Below are 19,738 nucleotides of genomic sequence, written 5' to 3'. Positions count from 1 at the left end.
AAACCCATATTTTCATGTACTATATTTACTTGAATCCAAAATGAGGTATTTTCCCCATTCAACAAGGGACAAAAGGCTCCTCATCTCAGATTCAGGCAGCGCGGGGTGGGGGGGGCAGCAAATAGCAGGGGAGCACAGACTCCGGAAAGGCAAGTGGTGTTGGGGGCAGGCAGCATGGAGGAGCAAATGATGAGGGAATATAGGAGGTGAGCAAGTGGTAGGTGGGACAGGCAGCAGGGGGCTAAGGGGCAAGGGTCAAGCTATTTCACTGCCTGCTACCTACCCTCCTGCTGTGGCTTGCCTCTCTACTGCCCCTTTCCCCCTTGCAGCAGTGTTGGAGGGAGGGGGTGAGGGGAGGGTGACAAATTTATGGCAACCATGCCCCCAGCATCAGATTCTACACATGGAAGAGTATAACAAATTTATAACTCTTCCATGTATTGGGGGGTCATCTTAAATTCAGACATTCTGGATTTAGGTAAATACAGTAATAGTAAATTGCAATGTGAAATTTGTGTCTACGCCTGAACCGCACACCTTTGTAACATTTTTCAAACAGAACTATCAGCGGTTTCTTCTCTGTTCTAAATCATCCCACAGAACAATTCATCTTTGGCACAGCAATCCTAGCCCACTTAAGTGCATTCAAGTCATTTGCACTCTGTATGCAATTGAGATCCCAGGGTTCCTTTGCACTCTGTGCCCACTAGAAATTACAAGGTTACATGAAAGTCACTTTCACTGTACAGAGCCACTTCACCCTTTTCAAATGATTAAAGCAATGGAAGACAGACAAGATAAACTTGAAAGGTTCTAAAATTGTATTCTGGTACTAGCTAGAGGTCTCATTATGCTAGGGACTACACAGAGAAGATGGTATCTGACATGAAGAGCTAACAATGCACTGAGGAGAACAGAGAACAGAAGAGAAAGGAATGCAACATATGATCTCATACAAAAGGATTAAACAGGTAATAATTGCAAATAGCACATTCCATTTTTCAGCATTAGGGAGGGGGTGGGAGGGGAAAAGCAACATTTCTAGTTGGTCTCAAATGCCAAACACTATTAATCTAGTACTTGTATCATAAATCATAAAGCTAGCCCTGCTACTCTCCAGTGGGCATTACAATCTAGTAAAGATTACAGAGACCTGGTGGGACTCTTCACATGACTGGAACATAGCCACAGATGGCTACACCCTGCACAGAAGGGACTGAGTAGGGAAGACAGCTGGAGGTGTAGGTCTTATGCGAGGGAGCAGTACACTGCCTTGGAGGCTGACACTGGCTCCAAAGAAGAGCAGCTTGAAACCCTGTGGGTCAAACTACCGGGGGGGGGGGGCCGAGAGCGTGGTGAGAGACGCCAAAGTGTTGGTGTATTCTACAGACCACCAAACCAGAGGGAGGAGCTCAATCTGGTGTTCTCTTGAGAACTGGAAGAGGCTACGTGAGCACAGGACATGGTCATCATGGGCAACTGCAATTACCAGACATCTCTTGGGAGGAACACTCAGCTATGTTAGATCAGTTGTGTTGCTGCCTGACCTGTATCGAAGAGCTCTACCTGATTCAGGAAGTGCACGGGCTAACCAGAGGTAATGCTCTCCTAGACTTGGTCTTGGTCAAAGGACACGATCTGGTGAGCGACTTGAATATAGAGGGCAGCCTGGGCAACAGCGAGCACAAAACCATCATGTTCACTGTCTGTCACAAGGCAGGCAAATCAGCTAGCAGGGTCAAAGTTTTGGACTTCAAAAAAGTGAAGGGCAATAGTAGCGGAAGTGCTGTGGGACCAGGGACTGAAGGTGAAACGAGTGCATGAAGAGTGGTCATTCCTCAAGGACACAATCCTCAAAGCACAGAAGAAGTCTATTTTCATGTGGAGGCAAGGTAGCAGAAGGACTGGTAGCAGTAAGCCCTCTTGGTTTAACAGGGATATCACAGTCCTCTCGAAAAAGAAGAAAGAGGCATACAAACAATGGAAGCTTGGGACAGTCCCCAAGAAGGACTACAGAACAATGGCCTGTACCTGTAGGTTGCAGATTAGAAAGGCTAAGCAGCAACTGAATTTAAACTAGCAATAGAAATCAAGGACAATAAAAAGTCCTTCTTTAGGTATGTAGGGAACAGGAGGAAAACAAATGGAGGTGTGGGGTCATTGCTTAAAAACTCAGGACAGCTGGTTACCAACACTCAGGAAAAAAACAAACTCCTGAATGACTACTCTGCTTTGGTATTTCACCAGACTAAGGGGAAAAAACATACTAGATAAGGTTCAGAATGGGCATGTTGGGAATGACTGCCTTCCTACTGCTGACGTTGAGCTGGGGCGTGATCAGTTAGAAAAGTTAGACATTTATAAGTCAGCAGGACCAGGTGAAATTCATCTGAGAGCGCTGAAGGACATGGCTGAAGTCATCGTGGGACCTCTGCTGAAACTCTTCCAAAACTTGTGGTGCTCAGGGACAGCCCCTGAAGACTGGAACAGGGCCAATGTTGTGCCCATCTTCAAGAAAGGGAGGAGAGAGGACCCAGGCAACTACAGGCCAATTAGCCTAACTTCTATCCCAGGGAAAATCCTGGAAAATTCATCAAGTATTCTATGTGCGACACGCTTGCAGAAGATAATATTCTGAATGACAGCCAGCATGGCTTCATTGCCGGCACGTTTTGTCTTACCAATCTCATCTCCTTCTGTGACCAGGTAACTCACCACCTCGATAAGAAAGAAGAGGTCGACACTGTATACCTAGACTTCCAAAAGGCCTTTGAGCTGATATCCCATGATGTTCTCATGGGAAAATTGGAGGATTGCAGGCTTACCTGCTTGACAGTTAGGTGGGTAGGAAGCTGGCTGCGGGGTAGGGCCCAGAGAGTTTTAATGAACAGATCTGTGTCATTTTGGTGAGAAGTGGCCAGCGGTGACCCTCAGGAGTCTGTGCTTGGTCTAGTGTTTTTCAACTTCTTTATCAATGATTTGGATGTGGGGGTGAAAATCTCACTGGCCAACTTCACAGACAACACCAAGTTACGTGGGAGCGTGGTCATGCTTGAAAATAGGCCGCAGATACAGGTGGACCTAGACAGGCTGGCAAGCTGGGTGGATTGGAACCAGATAAAGTTCAACATTAAGAAGTGTAAAGTGTTCCATCTGGGGATGAACACCCCCCAACATACTTACAGGCTCAGTGGCACCAAACTGCCTAGCACCACCACTGAAAGGGACCTAGGGGTAATAGACTATAGTGTGAACATGAGCCATCAGTGCGATGCTGTAGCCAGCAGGGCAAACAATATGCTGGCATGCATTAATTGATGCATCTTAAGCAAAACCAAGGAATTGATTCTTCCGCTTTACTTGGCGTTGGTGAGACGGCAGATGGAGCACTGTGTCCAGTTCTGGGCACTGCACTTCAAAAAAGACGCGGTGAAGCTGGAGAAAGTCCAAAGAAGAGCCACTCGTATGATCAGAGACTTGCAAGGCAAGCCATACAAGGAAAGGCTGAGGGACTTGGGTCTCATCAGCCTAAAAAAGAAAAGGCTGAGAGGGGACTTGGTAGCAGCTTACTGCTATATCAGGGCTCAGTGAACAACTGTTCACCAGGGCCCTTGGGGAAAAACAGGAGTAATGGCCACAAATTCTTGGAAGATCGCTTCGGGCTTAACACTAAGAAAAACTTCTTCACAGTCAGGGTGTCCAGACTATGCTATAAACTCCTTCCAGAGGTGGTGCAATCACCTACCCTGGAAATCTTCAAGAGGAAACTGGATGGTCACCTGACCCCAGTTGTCTTTCCTGCCTAGTGCAAGGGGGGTTGGACCCGAAGATCTTGCGAGGTCCCTTCCAGCCCCTTACGATCTATGAAATGCACACCTAAATTTCAGATTAGAATTTAAATGAGAGATCAGGACCCTCCTTCCTGAAAACTTTTAGCATACCGGTTAATATAACTGAACTGGGACCAAATCTAGCGGCACATTCTGATCTTTTCTTTTTTACTCATTGCTGTTCAGGTTGCTGTGAAGTTTACAACCCTTATCATTAACCAAGAGTCCATGCAAGTAAATTGGAAGGTAACTGACTATCATTGACCTCAGCTTAAAAGAAATGCAAATGTTATTTCAGTGTTCAAACAGTACAAAAACTAGGCAAGCCTTCTTCTGCAAAACGAGCTTTGCTACCTGAAAAATAGCTTCCATTGTTTCTTCCCTACACTAAACTAATTGCCAGTTCTTCCTCATCCATACAGTCTTTACTGTGCTTTGGTACTCAGACTCCACCTGTGATTCAGAAGCCGCTCATTAGTATTAAGAGGTAATAATTAAAGAAATTAAATTATTGAGAAGACAGAGTAAATACATACAGATGGATGTCACTAGTGTTAATAAACTGGTACAAGTGCATCCATATGAAAGATACTGCCACTATAACATTTTAAAACAATAAGTTACATTCAAACAGATATGTATAATTAAGGACCTACATAATTACTTCATGGCAAGACAAAGGAATTTTTTTGGCATGAAGAGCCAATTTTGCTAGCATCTCCTGATGGCCCTGCCCCTCACCCTGACTGGCAGAGAGGCACCGGGGGGGGGGGGGGCAGGCGGGAGGGATAGGAGGACAAGGGAGTGGCCACTATCTTGGTTGCTGGCTGCCCTTCATGCCACCCCACCAGCTGGTGTCTTCCCTTTCCAGGCAGGTTGCAAGGCAACAAGAACCACTAGCTCCCACTAGGAAGCCAACATTTTGATTACTTTTTTTTTCCAGTTGATTTCATGGACAGTAAGTAGGCCCCTAGGTATAACAGAACAAAAATGGTGTCTAAACCAGGCTCTATTTTCAGTCTTAGATTTGATTTTTTTTTTTAATATAACTTTTGCTTATAAGTCTAGGTATAACTTTTCTGCATTTCTTGTTTTTGTGTCAAGTGTGAAACAGTCACTTAACACATTTGAATATATGTACTGTAATCAAACTGCTCCCTATTTTTATGTTTATTAATTCAAACAGAGCCTTTCCTCACTCACTCCACAATTTCACACAGCAATCTAAGAACGCTGCTCTAGGAAAATAACTCAGTTAGCCAAACACTGGTCATTGCCTAACCCAGGGGTGCTCAACCTGTAACCCACAGAGCACTGGAATTGACCCACATGGCTTCCTAGGTGTTGCAAAATTCAGCAGCTGGGGAACAGTGGCATTCAATACCACCACTCTCCCCACTTCCAAAATCCCAAGCCTCACATGATGAGTTCATAGAGTTCACAGACATTAGCAGTTGGAGCCAGGTGATGTACTTACCCCCCACATGGCCATCTGGGGCAGGCCACATACCTTTCTATGCATGCAGCCTGATTGGGGCTGGCCTATACCCACCCTTCCCCATAGAGCCAGGTCATACCACCTCCCCCTTGCCCTGTGGCTGGGCCATGCTCCCTCCCCCTGCACAGCTGGTTTGGGTATGGGCCACAGCCCTTTGCCCCACAGAGAATGGGGCCATGTCCCCTTTCTCCCTGCCCAGTCAGGTTGGGACTGGGCCACAGCCCCTCCCCTACAAGGCTAGATCAGGACTAGGCCATGTCACCTCCACCCCTGCTAAGCTGGGTTGGGACCAGGCCAAGGCAAGCCCCCTTTCCCCATATGGCTAGATCAGGGCTAGGCTGCCCCACCTCAGCCCCCTCCACACAGCCAGATGGGGCTCCACTGCACATGCTCCACGCACCAGACTGGGTCCACCAGCTGGATCAGGCACTGCCTATTTGCCCCGGCGGAGAAGAAGGGTGGGCACCACTGGTCTAACCTACCATTCTGGTCTAACCTACCACTGGTCTAACCTACCATTCCGTACAAGGATATTTGATATCCTTGATATTTAGATATTTACAATTCAACTAAAAAGATTCAATTCTGATGAATAGAAGGAACATAAATACACCTAAAATTAAGTACCAATTTCAAAACTCCTCTATTACTTAACAGAATATTTAAGCATGGGTAATAAATAAAAATATTAAAAACAGAAGTATAAGAAGAAACATGATAGTTGTAGATAGTTAAACTTCTATATACGGGATAAAAGCAAGCTGCTAAGTTAGAACATTACCAAAAGTGTGCAGGGAAGAACTACTGTAACTACAAGGCTAACAAAGTCATTTCAATCATATGCTAATCAGGATACTATGTTGTGTCACAAAGAGGCAAATACAAACTGTTTTGAAGGCGATACAAGAATTGATGCACAAGGCAGCTATGGAAAAGCTTGCCCCTTAGAAGCTGCCTTATACCCTGAAGCATAAGACTTTATATCCTTTCCAAAACATATTCGAATCCTTACTATAACAACTCTGGATATTCTGGTTAGCCATGTAAATAAAATCAACCAACCACACAATGGTCTGTAAAACCATAATCAAGCAAGTGGATGCCGCATTAAAAAAAAAAAAAATCTCATAAGAAGTTATTTCGGAAGGAAGCGTTGTATAATTGGAGATTAGTTTCTAGTTTCAACTGAAAGCTACCACCTAAAGTTATTTTGTAATTCTTTAAATATAAATAAATAGTTATTTAAAGGAGTATGGACCTTATCTTTTTCTTCTTAACTTAGTGGAGAAAATACATTTCTTGTTCACTCTTAAAACAAGCACAAGAAAGCACAGTTGAGAATATTCTAATGATAATGGCTGTTTAAATGATTTACCATTCAATAAGCAATGCCAGCGTTATTACCTCAAAGCAGATAAAAGTTACTACTAGAGCAAGTAGTAACCCATTGCAATGCAAAACTGTGCCACAAATTTAAAAAAACTTCAGCAGTCATTTTTCTAAATCAAGAAAACAGAATTTATTAAAAGAAAAATATAAAATAGAAACCAAAGTGTAAAGCAATGGATAAAATCATAATAGGAGTTCTGAAAGTGAAAACATAAATAGTATGAAACATCATAAATACATGAACAAGGGATAAGAAAAGTGGTAATTATGCTATTAGATAGTAAACTGCAAAGTAAGGCATAACTACACTTTACTGCTTGCACATTTTATATATAAATAGCCTCCAAGTTCTCTTTACTGTAACTTAAAAAACACCCCAAAAACAAATGCTCAGGTCTCATGTCCTAACTTCTCTGTTGAGAAAATGGAGGCATTTCAACAACATTTTAGCAGGATATGAATGGTCATTTTTAAAAGACTTTATAATTCCCATTTGTTGTCAGCACCCAAGCACTTAACTTGAAACCAATGGGAGGGTCTCAGTACTCAGCGCCCCTGAAAAAAATCAGGCACCTGGTGCCTTGGTATAAATGTAAGTTAGCCCTTAAAATGTAAACATGTAGGCAAAACTTAACATAAGTGGAATAAGGCAAGAGAACCAAAAGTCATTTTTAACACTTATGCTTCATCGCAGGGACTTAGTGAGGAGGCTTTTTTGGATACATTACCCTTTGTGCACTCAACTTGTGAACTGTGTTGAGTAGTTCTCAAATTGACTCAGCTGCTATAATGCTGGCAAACAGTCACAACTGTGTGCAAAGTGCACACAGGCTTAGGCCAGCTTTCTCATTCCCACTTTTAGTAAACACTCAAGAAAAGGAAGAGGGGGTGGGGAGAGAGAGAAAAGAAAAAGAAACAGGAAATCTACTTTTTATAACAAGCAGTGCCTCAAATCCTGCTTTTAGAAATAATTTAAGATGGTGTCAAACATAAGTAATGTAGTTTTGTCTGGCAAGTATCTTCCCCTACCCCAAAGTCTGCCTTCCTCCTTTTGACTGATATCCTCCCCTCCTACCCCCTCAACATCCTCTGGAGACAATACTAGAGAATCCTTTCCTGTACAACCACCAAAAGTAATTACCGTAAACATACATCTAAGTACCTTGTAATGTCATGGAAATTCTGATCAAAGACATCAGGTATTATACAAAATCCAGTATGTTCTAATACTTGAAATTCCTAAATTCATACATGACTGACTGTGACAACCTTCCAAACATGGAGCCAATGCAAGTGACAGTCACATTCCTGGATACGCCTCTGAAGATAGGGGTTCTGCAACCTATGGTCCATGGGCCAAATCCAACCCTTGAAGTGACTGGATCTAGCCTGTAGTAACCCAGGGAATCTGCAGCTTCCTCCAGCCACAGCAGCAGAGGAGGAGCCCTAAGGGTCCTACTGCCCACCAGTTTGTTTAATTCTCTCTGCTACAGTAGAGGCAACAACCCTAGGGTCCTGGCACTTGCCTTTTTCTCACTATTCCCTTTGCAGCATCTGTTGATTGCCAGGGAGGTGCAGAGTGTGCAGCCCACACAGGGACTGAGTCATATGCAGCAGCTTGCAGCAGCAAAAGGTTGACAACCCCTATTCTAGGATGCATGCTGCAGCTTGCAGCTGTCAAACACAATCAGAGTTAAACAAGACTTGGATCAGCCACTGGTGCTACTCAGAAACTTATGGATAGCCAATATTTTATTATGATGGTACCTGAAAAAGTTAAGGAACAGCCAGAGAAATGTCAGTGGAACTATTTATAGGAAAACTTTAGGAAAGCTAAAAAAATTCCTTCCTCCCCAGAAGACAGGACACTCAGTGAAAGAAACAAAACCGAATTCAAGTACCTTCAGATATACAAGAAAACTGATATATATGTTCTTGTGGATACCAAAGTTGCTATAAGCCTGTGCTCTGGAATTACTTTTAGCTTCATCAGCAGTCAGACACAAAAGCTTGCACAGAACATGAGGTTTGCTTCTTGACTACCCAAGCCACTATGCTCAAGACAGAAGAACCTAAACAGTGGAGCAGCCTTGAACTAACTTGAAAATACATAATGTATATGCTCATCAGGATGCATACAAGACTAACTAAAAGGAAATAAAAAAAGAGACTCTCCCTGTTGCACCCTTGGAGTTTCCAGTCTCCGAAGATTTAATTTTAAAAGAGCTGCTGAATTAAAGAAAAACAGAAGTCTTGGCTTGAAAGTTTTATAATACCTGACGTTGTTACAAGGGAATGCTTTCCCAATCTTAATGCACTTCCAGTACTCTACCTGTGCCAAACAGCTGAAAGAGTGTTATTGTTTATGCAGGCTTTGCAGTGTTTAGTGCTTGGCTACTGCAGAGCCACCAGAGGGAGTAGCAGTTAACATCCAGATTATGTTTCCACAACTTTGCTGAGAACGTAAGCAATGCTGGCACAAAGGAGGAAACAAGCATTCTGAGACAGATCTTCAGGTGAACACACAGAATGCAATCATTTTTAAAAAATGCTACAAAATCTTCCATTCTGAAAAGGCCTTTTGAGTTCCATTATAAATTTATAATTTCCTTGCTTGACAAGCGGATAAGGATTTAAAAGTGGGGAAAAATCTAGTTTAGCTTGAGAAGCTGTTGAACAATTAGAACAAGTATTTGACTGTATCTCTTTAAATCAGAAATGGCATACTACCCCGCAGAAGACTTTTGAAAAGCTTTATTAGGTTAATTTACTTCTTGCATCTCTAGAAATTAACATAATTCATTAAGGTGACTATTCATATTTAAATCAGAACATTATTCATATGTAAACCTCCTTCTTATTTGTTCGTATATGTTATCCTCATTGTCTGTGCATCTTCCATGTCACAAATCTAAAGACAAGACTCATAACTGCATAGTAAATCAAAGGGTGCTCAGGCTAGGAAGGAGAAAGACAAAGTGCTTTCACTCATAATCACAGAAAAGTATTCATAATAAAGTAAATGGGCCAGCATACTTCCTTTTGTTTAAAATATTTTCATTTCAAAATTGGCTCTGATGTAGAAGTTATCCTTTAGGAAAGAATCAGCAGCGTCTTAAAACAGCTCTGATACAAGAAGCAAGAATCAGCTTCACCACAGTCCCCAGAAAAATCATGGAGCAGGTCCTTCAAGAATCCATTTCTAAGTACTTGGAGGAGAAAAAAAAGTGATTAGGAACAGTCAGCATGGATTCACCAAGGGCAAGTCACGCCTGGCCAACCTGATTGCCTTCTATGATGAGATGACTGGCTCTGTGGATGCAGGGAAAGCAATGGACAATAATATACCTTGACTTTAGCAAGGCACTTGGTACAGTCTCCCACAACATTTTTGTAAGCAAGCTGAGGAAGTATAGGTTGAATGAATGGACTGTAAGGTGGACAGAAAGCTAGCTGGATTATGGGGCTCAACGGGTACTGATCATCAGCTCAATGTCTAGTTCACAGCTGGTATCAAGTGGAGTGCCTTAGGAGTCAGTCCTGGGGCCATTTTTGTTCAATATCTCCATTAACCATCTGGAAGATGAGATGGATGGTGCCCTCAGCAAGTTTGCAGCTGACACCCAGCTGGGGGGTATAGTAAATAAACTGGAGGGTAGAGCTAGGATTCAGTGACAAACTGGAGGATTGGGCCAAAATAAGTCTCATGAGGTTCAAAGACAAGTGCAAAGTCCTGGACTTAGGACAGAAGAATCATATCCACCGCTATAGCTTGGGGACTGAATGGGTAAGCAGCAGCTCTGCTGAAAAGGACCTGGGAGTCGCAGTGGATAATACACTGGATGAGTCAGCAGGGTGCCCTTGTTGCCAAGAAGGCTAACAGCATACTGGGCTGCATTAGCATGAGTGTCGCCAGAAGATTAAGGGAAGTAATTACTGAACTCTACTCTGCATTGGTGAGGCCACATCGAGAGTACTGTAACCAGTTTTGGGCCCCCCCACTACAGAAAGGACGTGGACCAACTGGAGAGAGTCCAGCAGAGGGCAACAAAATGGTGAGGGGGTTGGAGGACATGACTTCTGAGGAGAGGCTGAGGGAACTGGGTTTAGTTAGTCTGCAGAAGAGAAGACAAAGGGGATTTGACAGCAGCCTTTAACTACCTGAAAGAGGGTTCCAAAGAGGATGGAACTGGACTGTTCACAGTGGTGGCAGATGACAGAACAAGGAACAGTGGTCTCAAGTTGCAGCAACGGAGGTTTAGGTTGGATATTCGAAAAAAACCTCTCTTACTAGGAAGGTGGTGAAGCACTAGAAAAAGTTACCTAGAGAGGTGATGGAATCTCTATTCTTGGAGATTTTTAAGGTTTGACAAAGCTTTGGCTGGGATGATCTAGTTGGGGATGGTCCCACTTTGACCAGGGCATTGGACTAGATGACCTCCTGAGGTCCCTTCCAACCCTAATTTGCTATTATTCTATTTTGTGTTCTTTACCATGGTAGCTAATCTCTTTCTTCTGTTGCCTTGGTCATTAAGCATATGTAGAAGAGGTTAAGAAAATAACTCTAAAAACAGAGGTGGAGACAGAGTAAGGTTTAAGACAACTGATGTAACTGCTCAATAGTGGTAGCCCATTTTATAACCATGAATTTGGGACACAAAAAAAAATAGCAAGTGACAACTCACATTAAAAATTCCATTTGAAAACCAAACTAGAATACAATAGTTGAACTGAGCACAGCAAACAAAGATCGAGAACTGCTGGTTATCAAGACATAAGTACATTAAAAACCAATTTTGACTTATGAGACAAAAAATGCTCTTGAATAATACATATCAGAAATCCTAGGCTGATACTTGCGACAGGGGAGACAAAGTATTCCCCAACAAGCAGACAGAGGGGATCAGGTGAACACAGTTTCATCCATTTTATGAAATACCACAAAACCTTCCTCTCTGAAAAACCTTTCCACTCCGACATTCACTAGAACTTCTTTCACCCAGTAAGTCTCGACTAAGCAAAAGTCCTGAAATAAAAAACACATGGCTTGCATTTGAAAGCTTGTCTAACTCTACTACTCTTTTGGTCCAATAAAAAAAACTCTCTCCCTAAGAAATCTTTTGAGTCTTGCATACTTTTTGGATCAGAGTACAATATCCCTCTTACTCTACCATATCGTAGAAAGGCAGTTGACAATAATAAGATTTTCTATGCATGTACTAACCTCTATCTTTAAATATTTTCCCTAAACAGTATTATATTCTTTGTAGTAGTCTATTTCTTTAAATAGAAAGACAGCAATATGAATTTAACTATAGTTCCTATTCTTATGAACTCTGTAAGCATATGCATCTAGGCAAAACTACAGCAGTCACCAACAAAAAGTCATTATTTACCAAAAGTTGCCATCCATTGGTGTCAGAGATCAGTCATACGTATTTATGTAAAAAATAAATAACTGTGGCAACTTATCTGTTGGCATGTGCACCGTGTCAGGCGATAGTCTGTGTGTAAAACAAAAAAAGACTTTTAAATTCTTTCTGCTTTAATTGCACTGTATGTTTTCAGAAGCAACACACTGGCACGTTCTGAAGACATACAAAAAGGGAAGCTCTCACGAGGCATGCCAGCGCTTACAGTATCTCTTTAAAGAAGTGATTTTGAGGGATGCCACATGCTCAAATAAGACACTATTTAGATACATTACAGAATGTGTTACTAGAAAATGTAAATGGCTGTAAAAGTGGTGCCAGAAACATACTCTGAAGCAGCCTAAATATTCTACTATTTTGAAAGAATGTGTTAGTGTGGCACAATACAAAATGTTTCTCTCTAAATCTGGCCTGCTCCACACAAGATAGTGTGTTACTTCATAACTTAATTTGGTAGAATGTAGAAAGTTTCTTAGTCTGGGCCAGACAGCATAAGGGAACACCTTGGTAACTTAACTGCTGGAAATACGGGTTAAAGCATCAATATCAAACTCACCCCATGCTCCAGGCCAGCTCTGGACCACAGGACTCCTCATCGGCTAGATCTATATGGCAAGTAGTGGCTATAGTGGGCCCCATCCTGGCTAGCCATGCCCACCAGTAGGCTAATGGGTCCTGAAGAACCAGCACCACAAGCCGGATCCAGTGCATGTGCTTTATGTTTGACACCCCTAATTTAAAGTATTTATGTGCACATTTTAGTGCAGTACTAAGCTCTAAAAATGCTGAGAATAAGCATCCACAATTCCTATAGCTAGCGCCATCCTTCACTTATATGACTATCACAAATACAACTTTCCACAAAAGTGTTTCCCATAAACCAAAATAAACTACAGTTCTATTTTGACTATAATATGGCATTTGGAGCCAAGAGCCCTGCCCATACTTACTGTTTGACGTTAGGCAGGGGAGCAAGATAGTATTTCATTAGAATGCTGATGACTGATTACAATGTCATACTGCTGGCTATCATTACCCAGTACTAATTGCTTCTTACAACCATTCATCTTTTATACTAAAAGTTAACTCATCCAATGGCATAAAAGAACTTTGTATCACCAAAACAAATTCTTGTAACACATCTGATATTTATGACAGCTATGAGTAATATCTGAATAACTCAGAACCGTCACACAGGCACCCTTGTATTTGCCACCTGTCTGTCCCATGCAACATGTATTATATATTACATTTCAAAAACAAGGGAAAGCAGATATATTAGTCAGTTAAGTGGAGGTAAGTAAACCCTGAATTAGAAATGGAAGTCAGGAATTTGAATCCATCAGTGTGATCCATAAATACAGATATAGCCAGATAGATCAGCTAAACAAGGTTCATTAGGAACATTAAGCTGCTTTGTGGAATAGACAGGTGTTCATTGCTAATGCTGGGAAACTCCTAAGAGCAGAAACTGGTGAGAGGCAGTTTATACAGGCAGTCCAGCCTGCAGCTGTCCCTTCTCTGCTGCCTTAGCAGAAAGATGCCCCCATACCTTCCCCAGACTGGAAGACCCAAGTCTAGGGAAGTTGCATGGGAAGTTTTGGTCAACTTCTCATGATCCTGTACCTCAGGACCAGCAGGACCTGCCAATATCATAAGGAATATCCTTTTCCCAAGCTCCAAACTTATGGAAGTTCTGACTTTATTTTAGGGACATAACATTTGAAGCAAACAGGGATATAATGCCTTTCCTATGGTTCAAAAAACAAAATGTACAGACCTAGACAAAGGAATTCCTGTACACATTTCCATGCCTTAGTTTCCTCACTACTCAAGTACAATTTAAACCCAAAGAAGTTTCCTCTTAGTTTAAAATCATCTCTCTTCTGCACAGCATCTGCTCCACATCAGTCTGTCCATCTCCAAACTTCACAGTTGGTGACCTTCCACTCTCCCATCCCAGCTCCCTCTAATGACTGCAGAGAACCCAATAAAATGTTAACCACCTCTGTGAGGCACCTCCCTGATCAGCCTCTTTGGGTTATCTACTGCTTGGTTACATGGACCTGGAATTCAGGTTTTAAAAAATTGCCTAAAATAGATCTTTAACGAAAATTTCAACAATTAGTAATTTCTCTTTCCAGTAATAAAAACAAAACACTAAACCAGATGTCTCAGGAGCACAGAGAGGAAGTACACATTATCCTGCCCATACGCCTGCAGAACTGCATTGTCTTCTTCCACATGCTAACCAGCATCATCTCCTGCTCTCATTTAAACTCACTAACACCCCACTTCAAAGAACTTTGTCAAGAAAAGCATAAAGGTCTCTATCCTCTAGATCTAGGCCAACCACATATCCTTGATACCTTTTTATAAACAGATCTGAGAGTGCTTGTTAGGTAGCATTGTACTATACTCTACCCTAGAGAAATTAAAAACACATGGATAGTTACTAAAATAGCAGCTTTTTGAGTAAAAATTCTGATGTTTACCCAATACTAATGAGAGAACTTTGAGATTTTTAAAACCAGAAAGAATGACAATGAGTGAGTCCAACTTCCTTCATATCAGACCGAAGACTAGCTCCTAGGGAAGACCAGTTCAACAACTTGTGATTGAACTAGATGCAATGTTTTAGAAAATCATCTAACCTCAACATGAAGAATACCAGCAATGGGAAAATTACTGCACATCTTGATCATCTGTTCCAATAATACTCACTATTAAAACACCTGCATCTTATTTTTAGCATAAGCTTGAAACACTGGATCTTGTTGTATGCTCAAGTGTGCCAGCTTGAAAAGCCTTGTAGGATTTAACAGCCTCTTCCTGTACTAAGGAAAACAAATGCTTCAGAAAGGCTATGAACTTCATTGTATTAGTAATCTTAAAAGAATTTAGAACCCCTGAAAAAAAAATTAAATAGATAGCTAAATATCTTTCAGTGTATCTGTAGTGTTAAAGAAATATTAAGCTTTTTTCAAACTAGTAAGGAAAATAATAGTCACAAATACAAGAACATTTCCTGAACAGTGATATCTGCAAGTGAGACTTGGTGTAAATAAAGAAAGCAAGCTACAGCAGGAAATAGGGCAGGCAAGCAGGAGATAAGTAATAATATGTGGTCTGCAGTGAATAAACTGAATGCTTGAAATCGCTTATAAAGCCTGTGAAAATATTTGTGATTAATGATAAATCTTCACCTTTATCTCCCCTTACCTTGCAATCCTGGAAAATAACCTCACTCAAAACCTAAATGGCAATGTTTTATGGTAAAAAAAACTTTTAACTCGGTAAATTTCTTGCTGTGATTAACTCTGAAAGCTGTGGCTGCCAAAAAAAAATTACAATTCATTGTTAAATTTTACACTTACTGACGGAAAAGCCACAGAATGTTTTCTGGTCCTGCAAGGAGTCTTTTTGTATGTGGAAACAAAGCAGACCAAAATCATTTTTTGCCTGTTCAGTAAGATCCATTTCTTGAAAGCTTCTAAGTTGATCACAAGTATTGTTTCTGACAATGAACCTCTTAAAATATCAGTCCCATGGTTGCTCACTATAGAAAATACTAAGAAGCAAAAGGGAAAGTTTTCTGCATCTGTCAGCATGGATAAAATATTCAGGGTAGATTGTACCTACAGATTAACCAAAAAAGATGCATCTACTGAGCTCACCTGAGAAAAATATCTATTTTGGTTAGTCTATAAGATGAAAATCTACCCTGCCTTGTATTTGACTTCAGACTAACACTGCTAACTGTCTCCCTAAATATTTCAAGCATTTTTAAATCCCCTGAGAATTCAACTTTAGTTAAACCAGTCATTTGGCTCACATTTAAGAAATGAACATTGCTAAAAATCAGACTGGAAGATTGAACAGATTTTACATCATTCTACACTGCTAGTACCAACCATAGTATTTTTGTTTAGTTACCATTTTCCATACTGTTTTACTCAGACATTTTTCCTTTTTCTTCCCTGTACAATGAGTTAATGTCTCAGAAGGAACTGGTTATACAACTAAATATTTGCACAGGTGCATTTTATCCTATGCAAAGAAAAAACTCAAAAGAGAAAATGACTTTTTTTAAATATCTACTGTAGTAAAAATGTTTAGATCATCAAAGCTGAAGTCTGAAAGGACAACTATTATTTCCAAGTTTGTGCATTTGACAGCGCTTCCTGTATAGCAAATTTAACTTCTGCATGAATAATTTTTCTTCCTATTCCCATACCATTGCTGTCATGACAATATTATACCTTTACTCATTGTTCTGGAGAGACCTCATACGTATTCTCTTCTTCAATCATTTCAACAACAGGGATAACAGAGAAGTTGCTTCTATTTGAGTTTGGTTTGTTATTTCAAACAGCAAGAAGTTATCTGAATTTATAAAATTTGGACAGAATTAAAATTCTCCAGCAGATCCAAGGATGCAGCTCAAGTACTTATGCTGTAAAGGATTCTACTTTCTTCCATCCAGATACTTCTGTATTTTCTTTATTCTCCTGCAACTTTATGTATGGCAAATACAGCTGAAGTCAATAGAGCAACATATAGTACCTGTATGCTGCGTAAAAGATTCAAACCATGACAAACACTTGGGTTCATATACTAACTTACAGGAGTTGGGGTAGATTTACCACACGTAATGCAATCAACATAGATATGTCCTTAAAACTATCTAACAAACATGAAGTACAATTCTACAATGCTACTATGTCTTTCACTGTACTGTATGGTCTTTTAAAAAAGACGGTCCTACGACAAGTACTAGACATCAACAAGGTTCTTTACAGGCTGCTTGCAGACATGGAAAAAAACAGCACTTTAAACTCGGCATGCTCCTGCAGTGAATCCAGCACATGCCCAGAAGAGGCAGCACCTTAGTTGCACCTGGTTTTTCCCAACATCTGTAGAGACTGGTGCTTTAGTGGGGCTTTTTTGGTGCTTTTATCTGAAGCACCTGTTCTACACCAACACTGCAGAGCCGGGTCAAACTATTACAGTGCTGCTTCTGGTAAAGTGTATTTTTTTTTTTATTTTTTTTTTTTTTACATCTGTCAGCACCCTTAATGTCTGAATACCCATTTTATGAAATTACTAACTTGAAGGCTGTATCATTTTCAATCAAAATGACTGCCATGGCCAATTTGTATCCTCAAGAAGTTAATCAAAAATGGACGATTGTCAAGCAAGGTGAAAGAAGTTGGAGCTAAGAAATCAGGCACATTTCCCCATCTTCCCCCGGTATGTTGTAAGAGGGAGAAGGAAGACAGCTCTACGCATCAACCACCAATCACCACCTGCTTTCCCCTGGCCCTGGAGCTTAGGTGGTGAGCACTGCCACTGCCCCCTCTCCCTAACTCCCTGAATTCAGCAGCAAGTGGTAAAAAAAGGGACAAATAGCAGTGGTGCTCGACCTCGCAGGCTCCGAAACCATGCAAAAGGAGTCTCTCCAGCCAGACTCTGCACTGACGAACTGGTAAGCTCAGAGCTCACGGCACATGCAAAGCTCTGGCAGGCAAAGGGGAAGGATCCACACCTGATCTGCTACACCCTGCCTGGAACTATCCCTGCACTCAAGGTTCATCAGAGATGGCAAGGGAGGTGGAAAAAAAATAAGGGTATTGGACAGGAAGAAGATACTCTGAACAAACACTTAGCCCATCATTAGCAAGTATGGCAAGTGGCTTCTTCACTACTCATTCACAAACATAGAAGAAAAGACGCACTGGTACTTGGTGGTAGGTGACAATCTCTTAGACCTCAGTATGAGATAAGTAAGTTTTCACTTCAAGAAACATAGTGCATGGAACTGATACAGGGAGTTAAATTCTTAATTTCCTGAGGCCCAGTTTAAAAAGCTAGAGTTCTGAAGCAGGATAAGTGGGAAAGGAAAACAAATGAATGTCCTTCAACAGCAAATAAAGTTTGTACCAAGACTGAGCATCCACAGATTTCACTGAAAACAGGATTAAAACAATTTGTTTACCTCCTTGTAACAATGCAGATATTCCTCTAACTTTGTGCTGACACATAAAAAGGTTGACAATCTATAACAGAAACAAGACTAGAACCAAGACTTTGTTTTCAAACCAGGTCAAACAACATTCTAGCCAAAGATGCTCCTTCTAGTCCTTTTAAAATGAAGACAATACATTAATGGAAAGAACTGAGTTTTTTTCCCCACTTACCTCATCACTTTCATCTACTTCAATACCACCGTCTTTGTCATCATCCATTTGTTTATGGATTGTGCGGAGAGCTTCCAGACTGAATCGGTCCTCTTCAGTAAAGCATGGTGGGCTCAATGAATTGCAATGATCTGGAGGACAAAGAACACACAAATCCTAGTTATTAGTGCCTTGAAATGTAAAATTTCTAACCACAAAGCTCTTTTTTCCTCTTGGGGGCAAAGTGGCTCCTTCAACTTCAAAATAAACTAAATATCACTTTGTAATTTAGTGAAGAAATTCTTCATACCTTGACTGTAGGTAACCATGGCTATTGCTACCAAGTTCTAGGAAGCTTTTTGGGTGACATTCCTTGCAGAGAAGTTGTGGAGGGGCGGGAAGGGGATTGGGAAGGGTTGGTTTGTTCTTTGATCTTTGGGCAGGACCCACAGGGAAGACAGAGAAGGAAGAGATACACTCCCCCCCTGGAGAAAAAGGTGTTTGCTCCCCTCCTGTAATCCCCTTTGCCTAATCATGAGACCACATGATTTCCCTCCTTTCAGCCTCAAGTAAATATTGTAACAGCCTGTAAATTTCTCCCACTTCCTCAATCAATTTTCTGCCAGCCAGCCCAGCAGAAAGGGACAATGAGTAGAAAGAAAAAAGAGAGGAAAAAGAACAAGCAGGTCCTGGTATTGCACTATGGGTTCTTAAGTGTCCACAGTCCTACTGATGTGGAATATTCCACAGAGGCTGCAAGGAAAGGAAACATAACACTGACAGGTCAAACAGAACGCATGAATGTCTGCATGACATAGGAGACACTAGTCTATCAACTGTTTCATAAAAATTGACCAAAACGTTAGGAGGGCATGTAGTACTAGATCCATTAGGAACATCTTCAAACGTTTTAATGAACCCATCAGGATAATGCCCAGGCACTTAAGTATATGGGAAGGAAAAGCAGACTCATGGAAAACTCCACTAGAAAGACAAAGATGGTAAAGAACACAGTCATAGCACAACAGGATTTGTTGGGTTGAAGATTACAGAGTAACCTTTTACAGAGTAAATGTGTACCCATTACCTTGAACAACATTAAGGATAAGTAGTAGGCCAAATGGGTCAACATATAAACACACTTTTGGAACACAGTGTTTATTAAAAACAACTAACAGGTTTTATGTACTTACCAAAAACCATTAGAGATAACTCTGCCAATGTTAAGGAAATTACATCAACATAGCCAGAGTTGACAAGAGCCCCATAAAGAAAAGAATTATCTAGGCTTGGTACATCCATACAGAAATGTTATATTATGAATTTATTTTCCCAATCCCAATGGTAACACTGTTAGACAAGAAACCCACAATAGAAGCTGCTGAAAAAAGCCTGGCTGACCCTGCAGCT

The 19,738-nt window shown here is 41.1% G+C and overlaps 1 protein-coding gene across 2 annotated transcripts in view; it reads right to left on the bottom strand.

The window, feature by feature from the left end:
* STIM2 (stromal interaction molecule 2) overlaps positions 1-19,738 on the bottom strand; it is a 149,540-nt gene that overhangs the window by 49,323 nt on the left and 80,479 nt on the right. For both annotated transcript variants that reach the window (XM_059721619.1, XM_059721620.1), the window contains exon 2: positions 18,350-18,480. In XM_059721619.1, the coding sequence (XP_059577602.1) occupies positions 18,350-18,480 (131 nt within the window). The remainder of the gene's footprint in view (positions 1-18,349; positions 18,481-19,738) is intronic.

This window comes from Alligator mississippiensis, chromosome 2 (assembly GCF_030867095.1).
Source record: "Alligator mississippiensis isolate rAllMis1 chromosome 2, rAllMis1, whole genome shotgun sequence".
NCBI lineage: Eukaryota > Metazoa > Chordata > Crocodylia > Alligatoridae > Alligator > Alligator mississippiensis.
This window is presented reverse-complemented; position numbering and strand designations above follow the sequence as displayed.